Source organism: Dipteris shenzhenensis, chromosome 20, assembly GCF_047967505.1.
Source record: "Dipteris shenzhenensis isolate YYH24624 ecotype China chromosome 20, Dip_SZ_1.0, whole genome shotgun sequence".
In the NCBI taxonomy this organism is placed as follows: Eukaryota; Viridiplantae; Streptophyta; class Polypodiopsida; order Gleicheniales; family Dipteridaceae; genus Dipteris; species Dipteris shenzhenensis.
The window spans coordinates 22,552,018-22,578,101 of record NC_141615.1 but is presented as its reverse complement, the minus strand read 5'-3'; the positions used below and the strand labels follow the sequence as shown (position 1 = coordinate 22,578,101).

At 44.8% G+C, this 26,084-nt stretch overlaps 1 protein-coding gene across 7 annotated transcripts in view; it reads right to left on the bottom strand.

Moving 5' to 3' along the window:
* STRS1 (DEA(D/H)-box RNA helicase family protein) overlaps nucleotides 1-26,084 on the bottom strand; it is a 103,795-nt gene that overhangs the window by 26,826 nt on the left and 50,885 nt on the right. For all 7 annotated transcript variants that reach the window (XR_015542904.1, XR_015542906.1, XR_015542907.1 and 4 more), the window contains exons 4-9: nucleotides 21,658-21,738; nucleotides 13,095-13,173; nucleotides 8,949-9,034; nucleotides 4,170-4,226; nucleotides 3,978-4,045; nucleotides 3,100-3,168 (exon numbers count right to left, since the gene is read on the bottom strand). Coding sequence is in view for 2 of the 7 variants with exons in the window: in XM_087391637.1 (XP_087247763.1) it covers nucleotides 3,100-3,168; nucleotides 3,978-4,045; nucleotides 4,170-4,226; nucleotides 8,949-9,034; nucleotides 13,095-13,173; nucleotides 21,658-21,738 (440 nt within the window). In the remaining 5 variants the exon portion in view is untranslated. The remainder of the gene's footprint in view (nucleotides 1-3,099; nucleotides 3,169-3,977; nucleotides 4,046-4,169; nucleotides 4,227-8,948; nucleotides 9,035-13,094; nucleotides 13,174-21,657; nucleotides 21,739-26,084) is intronic.

The window sequence follows — 26,084 nt, the reverse complement described above, 5'->3', positions numbered from 1 at the left end:
CGAATATGACCGTTTTTTGCCCATTTTCTGCCCGTTTTTTGACCCGTTAGGACCAATCTCTCCACCAAAATTTAGGGTGATTTAAGCTTGTGTTGGGATTGTATCTCTTCTCGGTATGTTTGCAAACATGACTGTGTTCCGAGCTAAAGGAATTTCCAAGCAGCTCTGCCGGTTTCATCACGTTTCTTGTGCCTCCAAGGAGGATGGCTGGACCTTCAATTCACAAGACAGGAATCATTGGTATTGATCATTAGAAATCATGACTCAGGACTTCCCGTTGTTTCATGGCACGCCGGGCGAGGACACCGAAAATTTCATGAAACAGTTGGAAATTACTTGTTTAATCAAGAATCGGCAAGACTCAGCATTCATGCTATGGATTTTTACATATCGTGTGCAAGATGAAGCTAGGATATGGTTTCATGCATATGAAGCCACCCAAGCGGGAAATAACCCACCAGTAGAGGTAACATTTGAATTGACAAGGAGGGTAGAAGATCCGAATACGTTGTGGCATGAAATACAGAATTTCATGCAAAAAGGTATTCATACATCATGAGTTCAGTCATTGATGGGATCGATGGTGCATGTCACTAGGGAATGAGCGGCCACCAATGCAAGGCCATGGCCAAGAGACCACAGCGGGCCACGCATACTAGCATCTATCAGTGTTCCATCACAGGTTTTATGCCACCATAGCAGCCTCACACGATGTCGCCTCCTTCTCGGGATTGATGCCTCATCTTGGAGAGCTTTCCTCTCTATGTATTGATGTTGTTTATGATCATGATTATGGACTTTTTCTTTTTTGTATTCATCATGGGTGTTGATGTCCGCCTAACAGCTCCACCCCTCAGATCATTGTATCAAGTTTCTTTTAGTCTCATAGAACCTTTGGTCTTACAAAGACTTGAAATACTCTCTCTCTCTCTCTCTCTCTCTCTCTCTCTCTCTCTCTCTACATGTGTGTGTATATATTTATATATTTATATATATTTATTTATTTATATTTATTTATATCTATATATGCATCTGAGTCATCTACCGGGGAGGCTGAGGGAGAGGAGCTTGATGAGATGAGAGCATCATTGGATTAGCAATGAGAGTCTCCACCACGATACTGCCAAACGCAAGGCATACACTCCACATGCTACACAGAGAGTGACCAGAGCACGCACGATTGAGGTCCGGTCTATTTCAGCCCTCCTCAGAGGAGCCCACCAGAGACGAGGCGTCACCCTTGACGTAGCCCATCGGATGCAGAGATCGAGGAGACCACGCCCTCCACTGCATCGAGAGACAACTCGACAGACACAGATATGAGAGCTCACATCCCATCAGAGGGCCACCAAGATACCTAGATATATGCAACTTGGGTGTGTACTAGAAGCGTTAGCTCTGAGCACCTGATACTCTTGCTATTTTGCTACTCTGCTAATTTGCTCACTAGTTTAGCACTTAAGCTTTCAGCAAGGGCCTTAGTGAGCCCTTTGCGTCAGCCCATAGCGGCTTGTATGAGCTACTTTTTGGTTTTGTACTTTGTCTCATAGGCCCACAAGGCCTCTTGGAGACGTTGATATATCTTTCTTTCTTTCTTTCTTTTCTCTCATTCGGCCTGTTTAAGTCACAACTTGCTAAGATCTAAACGAGCTCTCATTCCTACATCTTGAGACACCCTTTGTCTTCCCTTCTACTTCATCATGGCCTCATCTACACCTTCTGATGGTACTAAAGTACCCGCCAACAAAGATAGTCTAATGCTCATATACTTCCTTCTGCCAAAAGACTAAAGAAGACCTAAATGCTATAACTATTCTTCGTCAAAAATTAGCGTGGCATCTTGATCTTATGCAGGACATTGCCTTGGACCATCTAAGTACTATCTCAATGCCATCGATGCTAAGAACCATCGATTATAAAACAATGATAGCCCTCAAAAAAATTCATTGCCTATGCTTAGAGATAGAATAAATAGGCTTAATACATTATACGATTAAGACTGGCATAGACTAAGAAAGTTTTCCACAATTTTGTCTCTAATTACGTTCAAATGAAAGACAACAATTGCCCACTGCTTTATTAGAATTGATGAGGTAGACATCGGATTCTATGCTATCTTAAAAGCTAAAGCCTAAAAACAAATATATTGTTGAAGAGAAAAGGAAAAAACAAACTCCAAACTATACCATACCTCCTAGTACATTTCTTTAAGTGTGTGAAGGCTATTGTGCACCACCTACTAAATTTTGGGGCTTTTAAGGAACAACATTCAAACATAACTAACACAATTCTCAAATCACTATCCTAGTTCAATATATTTTCATGTCATGCAATGTACATGCGTGTATCTAGAATGCACAATTGTTGACTTATCGCATAGGAATCAAATGGCAATAATTTAAGTATACCAAAAAATCAGCATTCAATTTTTAAAAGTCATCAAATAGAGAAAAATGCATGTCCATCGAAAAAATTCACCGTGGTTCAATTCCCAATAGTCATGTATAGCAATAAAACCTGATAGCGGGACGCTTTTGACAAAATGACAACAGACTTGAGCAGAATGTGAATTCACTCATTACACTAATTACACTATGATTATGTGGCATTGACAAAGTTAAAACAGACTTGAGCAGAATGTAAATTCACTCATATTACACTTATTACACTCTGATTATGTAATACTGTCAATTGAAGACAGATAATCCATGTTTCTTACTCGAGAAAGACAATGCGCTAGAGAATTGAAGCTTTTCAATGGATTTTATGCAACGAAGACAATTGAGAGGGAATGTGGTTTGAAGGTCCAATGTTTTGAATCTTTTATCTTGTGTATTATCGAGCCCATACCCTAATCAATCTCTAGAGAATAACATAAGAGGAAATTCCAAGAGCTTGCATGAAGCAGAAAGACCCTAGATACATTCATCGTAGACCAAATTTAAATAAAAGTATGCAAAATCGGTGGTCTTTTATTTAGCATGATAGAATATTTGCAACAGCCAAGTAAAACATTGTGCTCAAGCTCACAACAAAACCCACATTCTCTGCTTTCCGTGATGTACCTTTGGAAACATTCCCAAAGCCTTAATTACTCACTTCTTTTGCAGCATATTCTCGACACGCACCGCCTCCTTTTTATATAAGACAAAAACAAGGACCCGATTCCTACAAAATCACTTTTAGGTCAGAAAAAACAATAAAACAAAAAATTACTCTTCATGTACAGCTATTGATGATATAGAACTTGCACAAGTTCAGACCTGGATTTGTACAACTTATCCCTTTCATTTCTGACCTTAAATTCGAAGACTATATAACACTGAAATTTTCATGTTCATTTCTGACCAAATGATTAACACAATCGCACAGAATTTAGACATCAGGAGCAGAAGCTGTACAGTGACAAACTTATGAGTAGAGGAGCAGACTCAAATATTTTGAGCAGAGATTGTCAATGTAACCACCAAAAGAGGACAAAAAGATATTTCCCCTTAATCTTCCCTCACCTTTTTCAATTTGCAGATTCGAAAGATCCTTGTAACATAATCTATTTCTGACCTTAAATTCGAAGACTATAACACTGAAATTTTCATGTTCATTTCTGACCATATGATTAACACAATCGCACAGAATTTAGACATCAGGAGCAGAAGCTGTACAATGAAAAACTCTGCCCTCACCTTTTTCAATTTGCAGATTTGAAAAATCCCTGTAACATAATCTATTATGTCCTCCCTTTCACAACCTCAAGTGCGATGCTGAGTTGTTTCACAATTGCTTAGCATGGCGATTTGCTAATGTTTCCTTTACCGTGTTGAAATAGTTCATAAAAATTCATTCTAAAGCTATTCTGACTTTCTTGCGTTGAAGGATCAAAGAGGCCGCAGTAGCTATAAGTCTACCACACTCCCTGCCTAAGCATTCCTACAGTTATGTGGGATTTCTTTTTTTGAAGAAGAAGAATAAGAACACACCTTTCAGACTTATGGTACTGTTTTAGTAAATCCACAAGCCGTGCATCCCGTGCTGTATGTTCTATAACCTGCACATACAAAGGGATACTAATTTCAGTCACACTGCTTCTTTCAGCTGATCTCCTTTGTTTCATGTGAAACATATAACTGCCCCTCCAAACCATATTCAAAAGCATAGACAAAAAGACTGACCTCTATTATTTGAGTTACCGCATGATTTGCAGCCAAATCTTGTGAACCCACAACTACCTGCAAGTTTGTCGCAGGGAAACAAGAACCAATCAGCTCCTTTGCACCTTTCAGCCTTCCAAAAGCACTTGAAATCATAAGAGCAGATTTCGAGCTTGGTATTACCCGTACCCTACGAAACCTAACCCTGTTACTCTTATATTACTAATGTTTATTTGGTCTACTTAATTTTTAAAATTTTTAAAGTTCCCCTCCAACCCCCTCTGTTCCTTTTTTTCTCCTTTTTCCCCCTTTGTTAATTAAATTTCTTCATTATTCACCTATTTCTCACTAATTGTTGTCTCTCTCTTTTACATTTTTCTCTAAATCCTCCAAGCAATTTTATTCAGTTACTTGGAATTCTCATAGTAATTTTTACCTCTAAATTCTCATAGTGCTACTAGCTACCACAAAAAAACCCCCCTACATGTGCAAACCCCTACGAAATATAGTAATGAGAACAAGCACAGGCCCAATTACAACATTCAGTCTTGTAACCCTTATATATCATTGGTCTCAAGCATTCTTCCAGCCATGCCAATTCAGTTCGTACATCTGGCTCTCAACGGAAAGGATGTTCATATATTGACCTTTTCTAAGGAAAAATGTCAAAATCTTCGAGATCAGGATGGTTTCATGCTGGGACAGCGGTTCTGGCCTGCACAAGTATGGCGCTTGGAAGGGGGGGGGGGGGGGGGGGGGGGCTGCTTCTTGTACACGACACGCATTGGGCGTCATCTTCGATTGGAGGTTACAGCCTGGACTCCCTTCCAGATTTCGGTCACGCTTATGGACCAGTCATAGACCACAGAAGATTTCATACTTCTTCAAGATGGTGGCCTATGGAGGTTTGCCCATTGGTCCGTGACTGGAGCAAATGCGCGTAGATTGTAATGCCTCTACCGGCATGAATAGAGATATGGAGACAATCCCGCATTGTCTTTGGAGCTACCCCGCAGCACAAAGGATTTGGATGAGTGCCTTCCGGATTGTTGCTAAGACATAGAGTATGCAGCAGTCCGTCACTTGGGGGATGGCTGCTTGCATTAAGGAGGGTGGTCACGCCTTCTCCATCGATCCAACATCTTCACTAACAGGATCCAAGGGAAGTGGGTCTTTAGAGTGGAAGCACATGACGCAGCATCTCCCTCCCAATAGCACCATACACCACATCACCAGAGGATAGATTATGGGAGACGGTGTCCAGCATCACTACTTGAAACATCTGGGTCACATGCTACAATTTTGTGATGGGAGGCCACTATATTCCCCCATCAACCAACCTAGCTGCCAACTAGCAGGACATTATCTACACTGTTGGTGCCATCTAAGAGCGTGGGATGTCAAGATCTTGAACGGCAGCTCAAGGTGAGTGCATTGGCCTGCATGCACCTACTATTTACAAAGTGATACATTCACTGGATGTATAGTCATCCACCCTGGATGCTAGCCCCTTTTTCAAAGATTCCCTACCCAATGAGCTCGGTTCCTTGAAAACAGGCTACTTGACAACCACTTGTTTTTCTAGCATTTCTTCCACGATCAGCAACCCACGGATGCTTGATTTGTATGGTTCGTTTTTTTTCAAGCATTAATAGAAGTTATTTCCTGTTTTTCCTCTTTTTCTTTCTCTGTAGGGTGGGGGGGGGGGGGGGGCCTTGAATTCTTTGAAACCTTAGAAGAGGGACCCCCTTGAATTCTTTGAAACCTTACCTCTAAGCATGAATGTTATCTCCTGGATAGGCGGAATAACGGCTCTACTGGGAGCAACAACATCCAATCACACTAAAGTGCTCAAGGTGTATTTGGCAAGCATGTCACTTCTTGAACATCAAATCCTCAAGCAAAATCAAGAACAAAAATATCATATCATATCATATGCTATCTACTATCTGGAGCAAGCTGATAGCTGGAACTGGAACTGTGGTGGCTCGTCTATGAGCCAAACCCAAACCCGGCACTGTGGTGGCTCGTCTATGAGCAGTGACAAGGCCACCCATTGTCAAGGCAACTATTTGCCAGGGAATCTGACACAACCGATGAATCTGAGTCTGTCTGGCTGCCTCATACTGCGGTGTCGGAGGGGGGTGTGGTCTCCTCGATCTTTGAACCTGCTGAGCTATGTTCAGAGTGACCCCTCGTCTCGGGCGGTCTCCTCTGAGCAAAGCTGTGATAGGGCAAACCTCAATCGAGTGTGCTCTCGATGCTCTTTGTGTCGTGGGTGGCCTTTGCAATCCTCTCTCGGTAATCCAGACTACCCACATAGCAGCTAGCTCATCCTCCTCCATCCACTGTGTCCTGGAGCTATGTGGCGTGCCGCTATGTGTGGCCAACCTCTACATCTTGTAGTGTGATCGCCTCCTGCTCCTCTCTGACCTGTCGTAGCACGGTCTCCTTGTGTTGACACATCTCAAGCAGATAGAACCCAATGCAGACCTGGTCGTGGAAATGGATTGATCATGATATTGGGCCGAAGCCACTCCCATCCTGATAGAGACAGTGGTATCCTCCCCGGATCTCGTAATAGGCTGGGCAGGTCCAAAGAAAGTGTTCCTTTAGAAACATTCTCTCTCCAATTTGGCCGCAGCACCTTGTCCCCATGTGAGTCGTGCCTAGGCTGCATGTGTCATAGTAAAAAGGGGTCCTGTGCAGATTGCTCCGAAATATGTGTATGAATACACTATCTCCACTGGCTCAGTTCGATAAGTAAAACTGAGTCGTCGGATTACTGCATGTGAGGTGTTGAAGACCATAGGCGATATGGAAGGCCAAGTATGAGTGATCAGCTCCGAGTGGGGGGGGAAAGGGAAGGGGGGGGGGGCTATGGAGAAGTCATGTATCCGTGAGACAAAGTCTAGTGGGCCTAGTAGATAGTCCACTGTACTAGATCCACCACATGTGGGATTCAAGTGAGTCTCCTAGAAGATGGCCATCTGTGAAGGCCATTAAAGATGATCAGGTCGTGGATTGCCCTCAACTCAAGCAGATGTTATCCATATCATGTCAACTGTGGGGCATTCCGGGACTATGTGTGCGTCTCTATCATCATCTGAGAAGTCAAGTAGGCCCACCTGTCTATTTCATGTCCGTGCATTAAAGTCCCCGAGCAGGAGAGTGTCTCCCTCTCTGGAAAACTCCGTAATGTCATCATGGATCGTCTCATATGGGCTGTGTCCATCTATAGTGCCCTCTCGTGCATAGGATGACCTGTCTGGAGGAAAGTAGCACACTGCAATGAAGATGGGCCGAGTATCTGGGAGCTGAACTCATATCCACATGTGTCGTGCACGCTCCTCTCTCTGAACCATTGATATGAGTGGTCTCAATTGTGATCTTAAAAGGACAGCCACTCCACTGGAGCCTCGAACTCTGCTATCTCTTCTCTGAGCTGATTCCCATGTGTATCCAATCACTCTGGGCAGCCCTCGCTCCGGACTCTCGTGTGTTTCGGTGTAGAAAATCGCATCTCTATCATTATATGTCTCCAAGAACCCCCTGGGTCAGACCATATATGCCATTACAAGCAAGCTGAAAAGGTGGAGCTACCTAAACGAGCATCAACACCCGTGCAAAATGCTATATAGTCATATCAGAATCATCATCTACAGCATCACTATCATCCTCATCATCAAATCATCTATCATCTGAATACAAAGTGAAAGATGCTCTAGTATCACAGCTAAGGTCCCCATCTCCCCCCCGTCAAGGGTGATGAGGGAGTAAGGAGCATGAAATCAGAAATAGAATGCTGCCGGTTACCTGTGGGTGCGGCCTTGTGCCGTGTCCTAGTCATGGTTCTACGTCTAGCAAGGGCTACAGTGACCCATGTCGATCACGTTCCAACTTTGAACAAGGAGGGAATGTCCCCAAGTGTAATATGTGCGTCAACCCTCTGCTTGAGCTGTCATGTCATTGGCTTTGGGTCATACTCGTGTCGGAGGCCCACGGGGTGGGAGTCTATATGGCCCAGCTGGAAAAACTCAGTGATCATGCTCTGAGGAGAGTCTACCAAGGTGTGGGAGGATCCTCTCATATTCCAAATCTAGTTTACATATTAAAAACCAAATCCAAATAGCAATCTCAACTTGTGAAACCTATACGTTCAATTACTAATCCCTTGACATTGTGAAAGAAAGGCATTTGAAGATCATGATCAAAAAGACATTTTATGATTAGCTTGGTGTGACAATAAGTTTCTGTAGTAAGGAACTTCGTAACAGGTTTCATGAAAAACCTTCATTAAAGGATCAATAATGTCCTAGCACAAGATATCCTATTTGAAATCTCAAAGGAACCAAAAATGAATTTTAGCAAAAATCATAGTACAAACTTAGTGTCTTGTGAGAAAGTACGAATTTCACATATAATCTCAATCATTACATTGTCCAAAGGCCATAAGCATAATCAAGCCAACCATCACCTAAGTAAATATTTATTTGCAAATTCTGACACTATAAGAACTCGCACCACAATGATCCTACATACTCCTTGGAGTGTTAATGTAGATGGAGCACCACATGCATTCAAGGCCACACAAATAATGCATCAAAACCCACTAAATGATTTCAAAAGCAATACATGAATATGACTTCGATTATAAAAGGCTTTAATTGTTTCTCTAAGAACTAGGAATATCGCTATCAAAACGAAGGATTGAGTAAGCATTAAATCAATGCTTACTCTCGAGACTTTTACTTCAAACCAAAGCAGACAATGCCACGTTCAGATAAGCAAACAACACACCTTGATAGGATTGTCTCGCATAAATTCTTTGGACAAATCGTGAACTATTGAAGGCCATGTTGCACTAAACATGATCATTTGTCGACCTGTGCAAGAACAAATAATCATCAACACACACACATAATGGTAGCCGATTTCAATGAACAAAACAAGAAGGTTGTATAGGAGCCAAAACATTACAAGCAACAAGGAGTTTACCCTCGCCCCAGCTTGGTGAGAGAAAAGAATTATTTCACATAGCCACAAGCCATTTCGAAAGTATTTGCAATTTTCCCACTTTAAAAATACTCACACACATATTTGAAACCCAAACTCCTTGACTTTTCAATTGATCCTTCCAACTTATTCCTTGCCCCCAAGATATAGTCATCCTAGAGACCAAAGAAGGCTATCAACACCTCAAAATACAAAAGGATTATTGCCTATACAATCCAAACTACCAAAACATAAGCTAATCCCCTTCGGTGCAGCAGCTCTCTGTCGCTCTTTGCCTCTCCCTTAGCTCCGCCAAGAGAAGGCTGCCTGAGGCAGCCAATAAGGGACGGATAGGAAGGAGAGGCTGGAGGGGTCTGCGACGCAGCCTAGAGGGCTGTGAAATTGCTAGGGGAGGAGGCGGTAGAGGGGGAGGGGGGGCGGGCAGGGGGAGGAGGGAGGAGCTGAGGGAGAGGGAGAGGGAAGGGATGCGGCATTGCACCTCTACCCTCTGCTAGCTGCCCGGTGCAGCTTTAGGCTGCTCGGTAGCTCTCTCCTCCTCTACTGCATTGCACAGCCTTCTAAGCTGCTACGCGGCCCCCCTCCTCTTCTTGGCTGCTTTTCGCAGCCTCTACATGCTTCCACGCAGCCCCCTTCCTCCTTCCTTTGAGCTCCCTCCTCCCTTGCTGTATTTTGCAGCCTATTCAGGCTGCTAGGCAGCTCTCCTCAGCTCTTGGGAAGCCTCTAGCTCTTGTTAAGCAACTAGCAATCCCCAATTTCTGGGGCAAACATACCAGCTTGCAGGCCAGCCAAAAGGTCAGCCAGCAGGGCCAAACAAGTGGCCAGAAAGGCCAGAAATGGCCGAGCAAAATCAGGCCAACCAGCTGGTCTGGCCGACCAGAACTGGCCGGCCCAGCTGGCAGGCCCACCGACCAGCTGGCCGACCAGCTAGGTCAGGCCTATAAAGGCACTAGCCCCCCACACTCTCAGGACAGGACAGGACCTGCAGCTGCTCCTCATCTCCTCCATCCTTTGCTGCAGCCCTGCCTGCTCCAGTTCTGCTTTCTGCCCCCTCCTGCTCCAGATCTGCTCCTCTGCCCTCCTGCTCCAGATCTGCTCCTCTGCTCTCCTGCTCCAGATCTGCCCCTTCTGCTCCAGATCTGCTCTTCTGCTCCAAATCTGCTCCTTTTTCTTCATCATGTTGCTATTCCAGATAGCCTGAAGGTTCCTTCCTCAAAGCATGCTGGTTTTCAGCCATTTCCTAGGGCAACTCCAGCCCTTCTTCATCTTCGTCATCATCGAGCTACACAGAGGACTGCATTTTACTCCCTCTGCTGCTATCTTTTCTATTGTTTCTCTACATGGAATCATCTTTCTAATTCACCTCAGCCACGGTCCTTGAGACACGATGGCTTGAGGTTCTTGTATTCAGTTTTTCATATTACCGACAGGCACTATGTTTTCTGAGTTCCGTTCTTCAGTTGTGTCTGAGTATTGTCTATTTTTTGATCACTCCACTGCAAACCCTATCGTTTCTCTATAGCTCTCTCCCTCTTACCCTTCCTAAACTTCTCTTTTCTCCCCTCTGCATAGCGACGGACAGATCTTGGTTGGTGTTCGAGTCGGCCTTTCACATTCGATTATCAAATGGAACCCCATTCAGGAAATCTTCATCTGCTTCCACCAGCCGCTATTTTTTCAAAAGATGAGCTACTACAACCCAAAAGAGATGTGGAGTTTGAGAGCGCTACTACTCTATTCGCACGCATCCATGGGTCCCACCCATCTAGATCTCAAGCTAGGGACTGGACGCTTGCTGCTCTTCACCCAAACCTTATTCCAGGCCTCTCAGATGTTCGACCTTTGGGGCGAGGTTTTTTCTAGGTGGCTTTTGATTCTCCAAAGGCTGCGAGTTCTGTGCTGAGCGCTAATCACCAACAAGGCGCAATTCCCTGCAACTCGAGAAATCCATGATGTCCAGATGTAGGGCTACGTAGGGTGAGGTCTCAACCTCGTCATCGTAGCAGGTTTGTAGCAAGGTGTGAGGTCTTAATAGGGAAAATAACAAGCAACGATGAGGAGGTCATGTGGAGAGGTACGTCGGATTCTAATCCAAAGAAATCTGAATGTGCACAGAGAACATCCCAATGAGAGATGACCTATACGACATTGTCACTCCTCCTGCCCAACAAACTCCACTTGTCTCCCTTAGTTGCAGGAAACGTCCAAAAAAGTGAGGAAACCCCGTTTCCTAACGTTTCCAAAATTGCGGCGTTTCCGAAACTTGGAAACTTTTTGGAAATGCCTAATCTACAAGTGAACCAGAAGAAAGCCGACAAGGACAAGTATTAACATGAGATGATGGCAGGCTCTTGCATTATCATGGTGGGTGCATAGCGAAGGCTTTAGTAACACAAGACTAATCCATCAATGCACAATACAAATCGCATCTTCAAGGATCATCTGCTCCATGCCCTCCAAGAATCCAATTGCTCACCTTGCGCACACGTCTAGCTTATATGTTGCATGTTTTGTTTTCACAAATGTTTCAAAACTACCACATTTCCTGCATGGAAACGTTTCATGCAACATAGTTATCTCCTGAGTCTTGTCTCAATATGTTGTCTCTCATGTGTATCCACAAACTACAGATCAAGGGCGCTCTGGGCTCTGATGAATCTTGGTGTAGAAAACTATAGCTCATCCATGATATGACTCCGAGAAACATTCATGGGTCTAACTGCAACATACCATGACAATTCCAAACCGTGCTAGCCAGGGTCTCGATGCTTTGAATCCATAGACCCCATCCCCCTATGCAGGTGGGACTCCCCATATACTTGTTGGCAACCTATCAAAAGCCGCCAATCTTGAACCACTGCCATTTACCCTATGAGATCCCATATTTCTAGGAAGGTATGCCTCTCCTCTACCTACAAGTTCGTGAGGTCCTCATCCATATGGATCTCGGGGGGTCCCATAGAACTGTTTACCTACGCAATGATATAGGCTTGCATGTCTCTAGTCGAATGACAAGAGGCTTCTCCTAAGTGGAGTAACCCCCCTATGCATCATGTGCCATCAATCCCATGCTCTAGCACTCCCAGATGGAAGCCACGAAGCTGGACACATCATCGATGGCATTAGTGGAGTTATGCCTGCCTCAAGAATGGTGACCGAAACAATGGCTTCGTAGGCTCCCGTTTCACAGTCGATTGCATGGTGGCTATCTGCACATCTGCTACCGGCCCACTGGTCGCAGTTATCACCAATTGATGAGATACGCCAGCAGGCTGAAAGCTCGTTGCAGAGCTATCACAGTCCTAACCAAGGCTGTGGATATATTTGTCTTGCCTAACCTCTCCTGCACGGAGGCAGCAAATATCCTTGAGAACCTATTCTTAGACCTCCATGGGGGGTGGAATATGTTGTGGCTGATAAGGATAGAGTAGGGAAGCTGATGGCTCATAGTGAGGAGGTGGGAACTTAGCGGTGGGCAGAGAGGGCATGATGAGGGGCTGCGTGAGGGCAATAGGAGATAGAGGCAAAGGAGTGCAGATGACAGGACTGGGCCGGGTGAGGAGACAGGCTGAGGTGAACCTGACAATATAGGCGCGAAAGGGTGGCTGACTAAGGGGTACAGGCAATGAGAAAGTAAGGGGAACAAAAGGGGGCAAGGGAAACATTTCTCTTATGCAGTGGCTTCTTGAGTAAATTCCGCAAGCAATCAATAACAACTCAAAGAAGATATACCTATAATAAACCCTAATTAATATATAGCCCCTTTTTTCATGCAATAAAATCAGCCAGCATCACTCAATGACAAGGGCAAGTTTATGGATTGATAGAACTTCAATCAAAACTCAAGAAACTGCATCTCAAAACACTCCAATCATTGCCATGCTGTTTCTTGCAAAGATAAGGCATAGATACCAAGAAAAATTTAGATCATACTTTTTGATGTTTGACCAACAAGTGCTCGAACTACATGTTCAAAGCCAAGGTCAAGCATTCGATCTGCTTCATCCAATACCTGTAAAAAGAGTTTTCACATGAAAGAATGTAATCATCAGTTTATAGCATAATTCAAGCACCAGAAACCAAGTAACGCTACGTTGCATATTCACGTCTCTTCTCCCTCGCCTGGACATTTAAATTGTTTAAACAAAAATCTAAAGTGAGTGCAGCCACTTTGAAGAATTTCAGTGCCTACAGAATAATTAGACTTGGTAATCAAAAGAATAAATGATACTTCTTTATAAGCAGTGCGACGTGGTTGATGCATCTTATATCACCAAAATCACCATCATATTAATATACCAAACCAGTTCACGTGTCACCTATATGTTTACAAAATATAGTGAAGTAAAAGGTGACTTCCATGTGAGAGTGTTAAATGTTTACACTTGACAGTAGCAGCAACGAATATATTTCTCAATGAAAGCCATGCATCTATATGCTTTTTCTTAGCTCTATGTTGCGTGTGCTGCGTCTCCTTCTCTGCATCTGTTCATCTCTCTCGTAGCCTCTCGTAGCCTCTCCGCCCCCCTCCCGTAGCCTCTCTGCCACGCTCCCCCTCCCGTAGCCTCCCCGCCCCCCCTCCGATAGCCTCTCCGCCACCCCTCTCGTAGCCTCTCCGCTCCCTCCTTCGTAGCCTCTCTCTGCGCTCCCCCTCCCGTAGCCTCTCTGCGCCCCCCCCCCCCTTCCTGTAGTCTCTCCGCCCCTTCTCCCGTAGTCTCTCCTAGCTGGGCTGAACCCCCAGCCCAACTAGGGGGTTAGCTCAGCCAAGGGATAACAGGAGATATGGCCAGCAAAGCATGGCCCAGCCTACCTTCCTCCTCTTCACATTCTCTCTAACCCCGAGTTGAGCTAAACCCCCAACCCAACTATGGATTGGCCTACCCTCTCCTCCAAGTCCCCCTCAACCCCCTCAACTCCTTCAACATCCATCAAGACTCGGTACTCTACAGTTGCAGCCATGACATCCTCTCCATACGCATGGAATTACCAACAAGAAGGCTCAAAACGGCCCATCCTCTGGCAATAGGATCAGATTTTTTATCTGCAGCAGGCAGTGAGAGAGCTACGATTGGAGCTAGCAGAAGTAAAGGCCCGACTTCACATCTTGGAAGGGCCTGGTAAGCAAGCAGTAATTGATGAGGCTGTAAAATCTTGTAAGGATTCCCCCCCTACCCCGCAGCTAGTCTCTACAGTCAAAGATCTTGTTCACACGGAAGTACAAACTCCTAGGAAGGAAGTGTTTGTGGAATAGGGGGGCTCCCAAAAGATTGGTACAAAGAGGAGGATACATATAGTGAAAGATTGACAAAGATCAAATCAAGTTTGCCCAACATCGAATGGGTGAATGATGATGAGCAGGATGATGACGACTCCAAGCCAGCTTCTATTTTGCACTATAGAGGTCAATCCTTACACTGAAGTCAAAAGATAGGTGGATCAAGCTTCTTCGACAATCTTACAAGCTGAAGGGCACCAAAGTATGGATAGCAGAGGAGCTTACACAAAATCAACTCAAGATTAAGGCAACTGAATTAGCTAAAGTCAGGGCTGCCAGAAAGGATGGAAAATGGGCAGTTTACCATGAAGGGGTAGCACTAATCAAAGATTTTAAATCAAAACCAAAAGACTCTCAGTCTTAAACTGATGTATGGCTGTTTACTCTCCAGAATATCATGTAGGTACTCTAAATAATTGGGGTTGCTTTTTGCACTCCTTGGGAGCTGCCATGTGCCCTCCCTAAAGCAAATGTACTAGAGGGTTTCTTGCTGTCCCATAGACCTTTTGGTCTCCAGTGGACGTTAATAGACTTTTTTTCTAGCATAGTACTAAAGCTGAGGAAGAGCAGTTTTGCAATATAAATGTGTGAAATTGTTGTAAATACATACCATTTCTTGTCCTCAAGTGCAATACGCAGCAAGTATTAGCACACCATATGCTTATACGTTTGTACATATGATCATAGAGGTACATGAATATATACGGCACTTTTGGGCCAGCCCTAGGGCACAGATTTCAAAAATCACAGCCCCGATTCACATGTTTTGTAGAAACACTTTGGCCAAAAACATTTCCAAACTTTCTATTGCAAAAAACATTCTTTGACATGAATATGCTTGGAAACTATTGCTTTTACAATGGTCCTCATGACCTGCCTACGAAACACAATTATGCTTTCTTTGAGAATCGACCTAAAAGGCATGTACAACATTGCCATTTTTGTATGAAGCAAACTGTACTCGCAAACAAGGCTGCTTTGGCCTGCAAATTTCACAATGAAAGGCATCAAAATTTTCATCTTCTGTCAAAAATTTCAAGCATGTATAGCAATGCAATTTCTCCATAAAATTTGGTCGTATCTCGAACAAAGGCTGCTCTAGTGTGTAAATGTCACACGCCTTGTTTCCTTTGAAACTTGTTTCGAGAAACGATTTTGGTGATTATGTTTCTTAGATGTGCACAAATTAGTATGTAGATAGTGGAAACTGCAACAAACATGACAGCAATAGCGTATGGGTGGGGCTTTTTGAATCCCCTTTGTAAAGATTCATAAAAAACTCGACAATGTAGCAGGCACATGATCAGGTTGCACAGCTGTGAACGCTCTGGCTTCGCTACGTCATGTTGAGGTGACCAAGAGCTGAGGATAGAGGTCAGCTAAAGCGTGTGAAAGTTCCTTGGCTCTAGGCAAATCAGTTTTGGAGCTTCTAGCAGCCCTGGCAGCTCTCAAAAATCCCGCGGACTCCTCTAGTGGTCAAAATCCAGCAAGGCAATTTGTTAGAACAAACCTGGGGCACCTTCCCAGCTTGTGACTTGCCTCCCTCTGTCTTCCTATGGTCCCAAAAACTCTTCCTGCCCTGGAATCGTCTCTGTCCCAGCTCTTTCCAAGCCCCAAAACATTATCGACCTCAGCTTGCAGGTGTCCGTACATTCTGTACACAGTGCTGACATCATCCGCCATCAGTTCCGTACTGTTCCTTGCTAGAGATGCTGCACAATTATGCCTTCTCTGTCCGTGGTTAGCCTCTGGACCTTGCTGCCTCAGATCTGCCCACATGGAGAAGCTTCCTTTGCCATGTCCACTCCTCCTTCTGCTGCCCACATGGCAGCCCATGTGCTGCCCATGTGGCAGCCCCATGTCTCAATCTGGTATCCTAAGGTCCAACGCCCCCCCCTCCCCCCCAAACCCCCGATGCACTCCTTATTTGTGGGTTCACAAGTGAGGAGGTGCCTTTGGAGATGTGAGACTCGCCCATAATAATGCTTAATACTTAGGGGAAGAATAAATGCTAGTGGTAAGAGAGTAAGAACTATAGCTACAAAGACAACGGGCTCGGTCGAATGCTCCAAGCGAAGAATGAGAAATGAGGAATGAGGGATGCTTGGGGGCCTTATATAGGCTGTTTTTCTCTCAAAGTGTATCAATCCGGGCTGGTCAAAGTCGCTTGTTAACCAGGTCAGTCGAAAGTCAAAGCTTTGAATTTATACGCAAGAGTCAACTTTGCATATATGACATCCTCACGAGTATCCTAGAGTCTAAATTCGTGCTGTAAGCTCTAGGCTACAGCCTTCTTGATTTCTAGTGAATACACAGCATACAACATAGGCTAATAATAAACAAGTATACATAAAAGCTAGATAACTTTAGATCATACATGGCTCACTTTCAGATCGTAAATGTCCGTTTATCTGCGCCTGCATGCATGCGCGCGCACACGTATATACATATGCAGAAACAAATATAGTTGTCTATATATGTATATGTATATATGTAGGTGGCTCTCTCTCTCTCTCTCAGTGCTTACTCCACCTACCACGATATACGCTTTGATCGGGATCACTCACCTTCTTACTCTGGCCGTCTGTACATACTTCTCGCTTATATTGACTTCATACCCCTTTTAGAGGATCATGCTGCCCTTGTCACCCGCTCACTACACGACGCTGCCATTCACGCTTTTCCCCACACCACCCGCTCCACCCGCCCACCACCCCTGGAACCGTACCTTGTAATAGTTGGTACGATGATGAGTGTAAGGCCTCACGCCGTCAACTCAGATTCGAAACCAAAAATAGTCTTCCGAGCGCACCAGATACGCTACGTGAATACCGTAGACTGGTATATGGATGAAGAAACTAGACTTCGTTCGTCGAAACGAGGAGGAGCTACTGAACATTTTGTTTAGTAACAACTCTAAGGACTTCTGGCAAAGATTTCTAGAAGGACGGTCCCCTCCGCCACTCACTGACACCCAGATCTGGTTTGATTATGCATGCACACTTTATGACATCCCAAATCAGCCAGTCCCTAGCCTCTCACACATGCCTCGTCCCACATCCTACACCCTCTTCACTAGAGGAGGGGTAAAGGATGCTATAATGAAACTTCATAATGGCCGAGCGAAGGATCATGAGGGACTATGTATGCACTGCGTTCATTGCATATGGGATTAACCTCCTAGCCCCGATCTTAGCAAAGCTTTTTAATGAAGCGGTTTGTTGGGGATTTCCACACACTTGGACCATTAACACTATCTCACCCATCCACAAGGCAGGGGATCCCATGAGCCCGGAGAACTACTGGACCATTATGATTGGACATGTCATGTCCAAGATTTATGCATCAATACTTGACTCCGAGGTTAGCAGACTTGCAGAGTGTCGAGGACTCAGAGCAGCAAGACAGGCCGGATTCCGACGTGATCATGGAACCATGGATCACATTCTAACGCTCAGATGTATCATCGAGGAGGCGAGGTCACGAAAGCAGAGGGTTTATTGTTGCTTTGTGGATTTTCGCAAGGCATTTGACACAGTCCCGAGAGCCCGCCTCATACGGCGCCTACAGGACTTGGGTTATGACCAAGAGATCGTTTGGGCTATCATGGCACTTTACGAGAGAGTTTCTGGCAGAGTTCGAGTAGGATCCGGATGGACAGACGAGATCATGAGTACCATTGGGGTCAAACAAGGGTGTCCTTTATCGCCTACCTTGTTTGGCCTCTACATTGACGAGCTTGAGACAGTGATGCAGACACAGGGGGGTGTAGGTTGCTCTCTTGCGGGCACGCTGATCCAGATTTTGCTCTATGCAGATGACATGGCTCTCTTGTCTTCCTCAGCAGAGGGGCTTCAGAGACACCTAGACGCACTACACTCCTTTTGTGAGTCTCATGATTTGAAGGTCAACCTGGGGAAAACCAAGGTCATGATCTTCAATACATCTCGAGCCATCATGCGTCAGGAGCAATTCACATTTGCGGGGTCATCTGTTCAGATAGTTTCATCATACACTTATCTTGGGGTTATCTTCTCCGGACCAAGCTTCACTATGAGACCCGCGATGCAGGCACGCTTGAGTAGAGGGTATGCCTCATTGGCCAGGCTAGAGAGGCAGTGCTTCCGCTCACACTTTTAGGATCCACGCACCAAGGGGTTGCTTTTTGACTCCTTGGCTCGCCCAGTGGGGATGTACGGCAGTCCTTGTTGGGGGCCAGACTTGTCGGATACAGAGTGGGCCCGTGTGGAGCGGCTACAGGTTCTCATGCTATCACAGATGATTCATGGTAAGTCATCTATTCCTCACCAGATCATTCAGGCTGAGTTTGGGTCACCCCCTTTACAGCTAGATGATGCATTTCAGGTCATCACATATCTGTACCGAGTTAGGGAATATGGGGATTATACCTCGGGGCGTAGCAGGCTACCATGGATAGCTCTATCCTCTTCTATGGCACTTGCAACAGGAGGAGATCAGAGGTGCTGGTATGCACGTATAGAGAGATGGTTTGAGCGACTGGGGCTCCACATGGATAGACTACCTCCCTTCCAGTATAGCATGGATGCTCCGTTCTCTCCCCTCTTATCACACGAGGTCAACCAAGTTATCCGTGAGGATCTACTACAACTACACACTTTTCGGACCTGGTTGGAACCGAGTGAACTCCCAGTGAAGCTTAGCTTCTACAGAGATCACTTCTTACATATCACAGCGGAGGGTTTCATTGACCCACCAGGATACACACAGATTCACCTACCCCACTCGATGAGGATCTCTCTTGGGCAGTTCCAGAACTCTTCACACAGACTTCGCATCGACAGCGGCAGAGCAGAGCGACTACCCAGGGAGCGGCGCATATGCACACTATGTGACATACAGGAGGTTGAGACAGAGGAGCATTTCATCTTCAGGTGTCCTGTGTACTATGAGATCCGAAGACATTTCCACTACCTCTTCAAAGATAGTTATGGGATTTTAGCCCATTTCCTCTCCTACCCAGACCAGCGGTGTTTGGCAGGTTTCATTCATGAGGCACTTAGACACCGCGAGAGAATACTCCGAGCACGGAGACAGGAGCAGACTTCTTCCTCGATTGATCCCTCTCGGAGCTCTATCATGGAGTTCTTTCAGCTAGATCACATGGACCCCAACGAGACGAGGCCTCAACATGACTGTGACCCGGAGCCCGTGACCCAACAGCTCAGACAGAGGGTCGACACACAGATCACACTTAGAGACATCCCCTCCTTGTTTAGAGTTGGAGCCCGACCGACGAGGGTCACAGTAGCCCTGGTTAGACGCAGAGCTACGACCTGGAGACGTGCCAGGACCGCACCTCTGAGTGGCCGACAGCACTCTATTGCCAACTTCATGCCTCCACAGCCTCATCCATCCTGATATCTTGCTGTTGCTGGGGATTATGATGATATTGATGATGATGCTGAGATTGATATATAGTCGACCATCGACATGACTATGTTGTACTTAGGACTTAGTACTACCATTCTGCATTTTTTGCATTTTGCATTTTGCATTGGTATGGACGCTCGTTTAGTAGCTCCACTACCACAGCTCGTTGTATCAGGATTTTCGCAGTCTCATAGACCCATCGGTCTTCCGAAGACTCTAATAAACTTTCTTTCTTTCTTTCTCTCTCTCTCTCTCTCTCTCTCTCTCTCTCTCTCTCATGATTGCAGGCACACCGACACTAGGAACTAGAAAATTCGAAATGTATTGTTTGATGCATATGTAGTGCAGACAGTATTATATGGAGTGGAAGTATGGGGAGGCAGCATTTCAGCCTCTACATGGAATGATATTGAGAAAATGCAAAAAGCTTTCTTAAGGAGACACCTTGGTGTCAAACCCACTACTCCATACTCAATACTTCTGTTGGAAACGGGAAGGAGACCGATTGAATTTCATGCATTGATCAGAGTTATGCAATACCTAATAGAGGTGCAGCAAATGCAACCTAATAGGCTGCCTCATAAAGCATGGAATGCCAACACAAAGCTTCAAAAGAACTACAAAAGTAAGGTCATGTGCGCAACCGACATAAGAAAATGGTTCAGCAGATGGAAAGTGGAAGCATATTTGACCATGCCGCCTGAAAAGGTCAACATGCAAGAGTTTCAACTGTCTTTACTGAGCACTTTGCGGAATCACTGGTTGACAAGTGAAAAGAGGGTAAAGCTGGAATATTACCGAGACAACATAAATCCCACATGTTGGTCTACATACATGTCCATAGAGACTCATGCTCAGTCTTATATTAGCACACCTATCCCCCTTCTATATCGCAGAAACATCCACAGGTTCTGTACCAGATCTCATACATTTGCCATTGAGCAGGGAGCTTGGATACACCAGCCCAGACATGCTAGAGTCTGTACCCTTTGTGACATGCAGACAGTTGAGACGGAAGCACATGTAGCTCTACAGTGCCCCCGATATGCACATATCAGGGAGGACTACCAGCAGATACTGGGGGACTCCGCTCAGTTGACATCAGTTCTCTTCATTGCCTCTCCGGCAGCATTGGGATCTTTTGTCACTCGTCTTTTTACCTGTCGTCAGGAACTCATAGACTCCTGACCCCTCTCCTTGAGGAGACTCTTTTTACATTGTATCGAGACGGGTCCGATGGGTGATTTTTTGGCCCCCCGAGGACGCTAATAAATTCTACTTCTACTTCTCTCTCTCTCTCTCTCTCTCTCTCTCTCTCTCTCTCTCTCTCTCTCTCTCTATGCACACACATATGCATGCATGTCATTCTTCTTCCTTCCCAAAATTACTGCTTCACAAGTGCTTCTGAAAAAGAGAAGCGTTTGTTCTTGTTACACGAGTCAAAGTTTAAGATCTACTAAGGCACATGTCACTGCTTGGTGGTTACAGGAAGTGGGAATTATGTGAGTTTGCAAGAGGCAAGGGGGGGGAACGCACACACACACACACACACAAGCATAAAAAAGCCATTCTAAGATATATTAAGAGGGGAGAGTGGCAATTAGGTAGCAAATATTACTAACAAAACTAAGGAATCTATCTCACATCCATATTGTAACGGCACATTAACGATTAGCCTATCTGTTTTACTACAATATTAGATTAGGGCATTTTGCAGAACTGTCCACGAATAAATTTTTGGCAGAGAACATGGCAAAGCTTTACTATACTTGCATAACTCAAATGGCATATAAACTTCAGATATCTTACCACATAGGAAACATTCTGGAGGGAGCAGAGACCCTCTTCCATCAGGTCTTGCAGACGGCCTGGAGTAGCCACAACCACTGCCTGTCCAAAAACTTGCCATTTGGTCATCCTCAACCAGAGAAAACATTGTAATCAAATTGTTTTAAGCAGGATCACAATGTCAGCTAGAATCTGTCAACTACATGAATGGACTTCAAACTAAAACCAGCTCTGCAAGTGATTTATGTTGTAATCCTTTGCTGACCAAAACGGCGAGATAAACTCGTTAAGAAAAACTCTGTATCTTTTTCAATAAACATGAAGAACGCCATTATATTGTGAAAACATTACAGGAGCAAGCTGGATTCCAAGAGTGAAAAGTGCATTATTGTTAGTATGCAAAAGAACCCAAGCCTCTACAATCCTGCAACTCACAAAATGCTTGCCTCCCATGATGTGGTGTTGGGTTAAGAAGGAAAGCATGCAACATGCTATTTTGGTCATGAATAGTTAAATGAAAAGACAGTTGGGTTTGCACTTATATCAAATGGAAGTCAACTCTGTCTTCTTGAATGGTGATGTACGGTAAGAAGTTTACATAAAGCAGCTAGAAGGGTTCATGCAGAGAAACCTGAATATTTCTACTGCCATTTGCTAAAAGCAATAATAAGTTCTCAAGCAAGCCCCAAAGGCTTAAAATAGCAAGATTGACATGTATTTCAGGCAACAAGGTTTCACAAAGAGTTAGCTTAATCATGGAGTGTATGTAAGGAGGAACGCACGCTTATTACAATCTATGTAGCAGCCTCATCATGGCTAGCAACAGCAATACGTTAATCAAAGATATCAAAGTCAATCTATGCAAGTAGACTGAGATGCATGATCTCAGTTTACTGCACTATATTTTGTGTGTTGGATTGAGCTTAATGACAATAGGACTGAGATGCATGATCTCAGTTTACTGCACTATATTTTGTGTGTTGGATTGAGCTTAATGACTGAGAGGGAAAGGTAGAGGGAGTGGAACGATGAAGACAGAGAGAGAGAGGGGGAGACACAAAAGTGTGGGTGTGAAGTGTTGAGCCACACCACAAACTCATAGGTTTTATTAGGATTAGGCTTTCACCCTATGACTGTCTTAAGGCAGTCATAGGTGTCATAACTTTAACAAAAGGGTGGCAATGTGCCTTTACCCCAACAACCTCCCACCTAAAGGCCAATGTGCCTAAAGGGGAGAAAAGAATAAAAAATTACAGCAATATACAGTTACTGTATACAAGACCATAAAATAAGAGTGGTCTCATCCTAATCCCATGATGTGGCGACAATGTGCAAACCGCTCTGTAGGCAAGCTCTTAGTGAGCAAATCTGCAGGATTATCATCAGTATGCACCTTCACAAGCTCAAGTTGCTTGTCTTCCAGTACCTCCCTGATGAAATGATATTTCACATCTATGTGCTTGGTCTTTTGATGAAAGACCGGATTCTTTGCCAACATGATAGCACTCTGACTATCACAATGCAAAACTGGCATATCTCCTGTAATGCCCAAATCTCCCACCAGCCGAGTAAGCCATATTGCTTCCTTGCAAGCCTCAGTGGCTGCAACATATTCAGCTTCAGTGGTTGACAGTGCAACGCATTTCTGCAACCGAGACACCCATGATATAGCACCTCCTGCAAATGTGAAAATATAACCGGTAGTAGACTTCCGGTTATCTGCATTCCCTGCATAGTCTGAATCTATAAAACCATGCACCAATGCATCCTGCCTACCATAGCATATGCACAAGTCTTTGGTACCCTTGAGATACCTCAAGACACCTTTCACTGCTTCCCAGTGCCGCTTGCCTGGATTTGCCATATACCTACTGATGACTCCCACCGCAAAAGCAATATCCGGACGAGTGGCAACCATGGCATACATCAAAGAACCAACTGCAGATGCATACGGAACCTTGGCCATTTCAGCCTTATCATCATCTGATCTGGGGCTGTCCTTACTGCTGAGTTTTAAATGTGGAGGCAACGGGGTACTAATAGACTTCCCCCCCTCCATTTTAAACCTCTGCGGTACTTTGTCAATGTACTCCTTCTGTGACAGAAACAAAAGTCCCTTGGACCTGTCACGAATAATCCGCATGCCAAGAATATGGTTTGCATCACCCAAGTCTTTCATGTCAAAAGACTTATGCAGTTGTTTCTTCAAAGCACTAATCTCCTGCTGAGATTTGCTGGCAATCAGCATGTCATCCACATATAGAATGAGTAGCATCAAACTGCCATCCTTTGCCCGTTTGGTGTACAAGCAATGATCGGTTTCACACCTATGATATCCTTGGGACTGCATGAAGGCATCAAACTTCTTGTACCATTCTCTTGGCGCCTGCTTGAGTCCATACAAGCTCCTCTTGAGCTTACACACAAGCTGCTCTTTCCCTTTAACAGCATATCCCTCTGGCTGACTCAAGTAGATCTCATCATGGAGATCTCCGTGAAGAAAAGCAGTCTTCACATCCATCTGACATAAATCCATGTCCTCATGAGCAACAAGAGCTAACACTGCTTTCAAAGTAGTCATCTTGACGACAGGGGAAAAGATCTCATCAAAGTCAATGCCCTTCTCCTGCTTAAATCCCTTGGCAACCAATCTGGCCTTATACCTCGGTAAAGCATTTGAATCCACTTTGACTTTGTAAACCCATTTGCATGGCAAAACCTTTCTGCCTGCAGGTAGCTGCACCAAGTCCCATGTATCATTTTGAAGTAGGGAGTCCATTTCTGACTGCATGGCTTTCTCCCACTTCCTTTTCTCTGTTCTTCCCATAGCTTCCTTGAAGCTAGAAGGCTCACCACAATCTGTCAGCATGATAAAATCAGCCACACTATTGGCTCCTGGAACAAACCTGTCAGGAGGCCGTTGTACACAGGTGCTCCTCCTAACAAAATGTTCCGGATTAGGCTGCTGTCTAGCCTGTTCGTCATGCATGACGGGTGGCTGTACCACCATATTTGGCTGTTCTACAGCCCCATTTGCTGGCATATCCAGTGGTGCATCATTGGCAAAATTGTCTGGCTGATTTTCAGCCTGTATACCTTCTTGAACAGGGTTATCTACAGCAGCCTGCTGCTGCATATTAATGGGCATTCTTTGCTGTCCGACATCATCATAAACAACCCTCCTGTATTCCACAGGTTGCACGGGTTCTTTGTGTACACTATCCTCTTTAAAGATGACATCATCGCTGCGTATAATCTTCCGTTTGACGGGATCCCATAACCTGTACCCCATTTCACCTTCGTCACCATAACCCATAAAGATGCATCTGAAAGACTTTGGCTCCAGTTTGGTGCGTAGTTCTTTGCGTATATGAGCAAAGCACTCGCAGCCAAACACACGTAAGTGCTTTATATGAAGGTGGCTTGCCAGACCACACCTCCTCTGGCACTTTCAACTCCAAAGCCTTGTTCGGCGACCTGTTAATTATGTGAACTGCTGTTTGCACGGCTTCTGCCCAAAAGCCATGGGGCAATGCAGCATAAGACAACATACATCGAACCTTCTCCTGAATAGTTCGATTCATCCGCTCACTCACACCATTTTGAGATGCATTATGAGGGGCTGTGAGTTCCTGTTTAATGCCCTTAGCTTCGCAAAACTGTACAAAAGCATGTGACACATACTCACCCCCATTATCGGATCTGAGGCATTTCAGCCTGCGACCTGTCCAATTCTCAACCTGAGCGACAAACTTCTTGAAAGCATCTAAGGCATCGCTCTTATGCTTCAAGAAATAGACCCACACTTTGCGTGTGGCATCATCAATAAAAGTAATGAAATACTTTGCACCCCCTAGTGATAGCTGTGGCATCTCACACAAATCAGTGTGCACTAGATCAAGTGGTGCTCTATTTTTTAAAGTTCTCCTCTTATGAGGAGTCATAGAATGCTTGCCAAATATGCAATGATCACAAGTAGGAAAATCTGAAAATGAAAGAGACGGCAGATAACCCAAACGTGACAGTTCTTGCATTCCTTTAACGGACATGTGTCCCAACCGGCTATGCCACAATGAAACCTTTGGCAGCTCGGTTATGGCAACAACATGATTACCTACACTGGAAACATAAAGAGGGTACAAGGTATCACTCTTATAACCCTCAACCACTACACCCCGGCCATCAGTCATCACCCATTTGGAATCCCCAAATGTGGTGTGGTAACCACTGTCATCCAACAAGCCAGTGCTAATCAGATTTTTCTTGATTTGTGGCACATGGCGAACACCATCAAGCATAAATATGCGTCCATACACATGATTAATATTTTGGTCACCTGTTGCGTGGGCAGCATCTTCTTGAGGGTGGTTGATGCTTCACATGCCGGCCTGCACATCACCGAAGAGCGGATGATGTCTGCACATCAATTGCCAATTTGGAGGACAGAC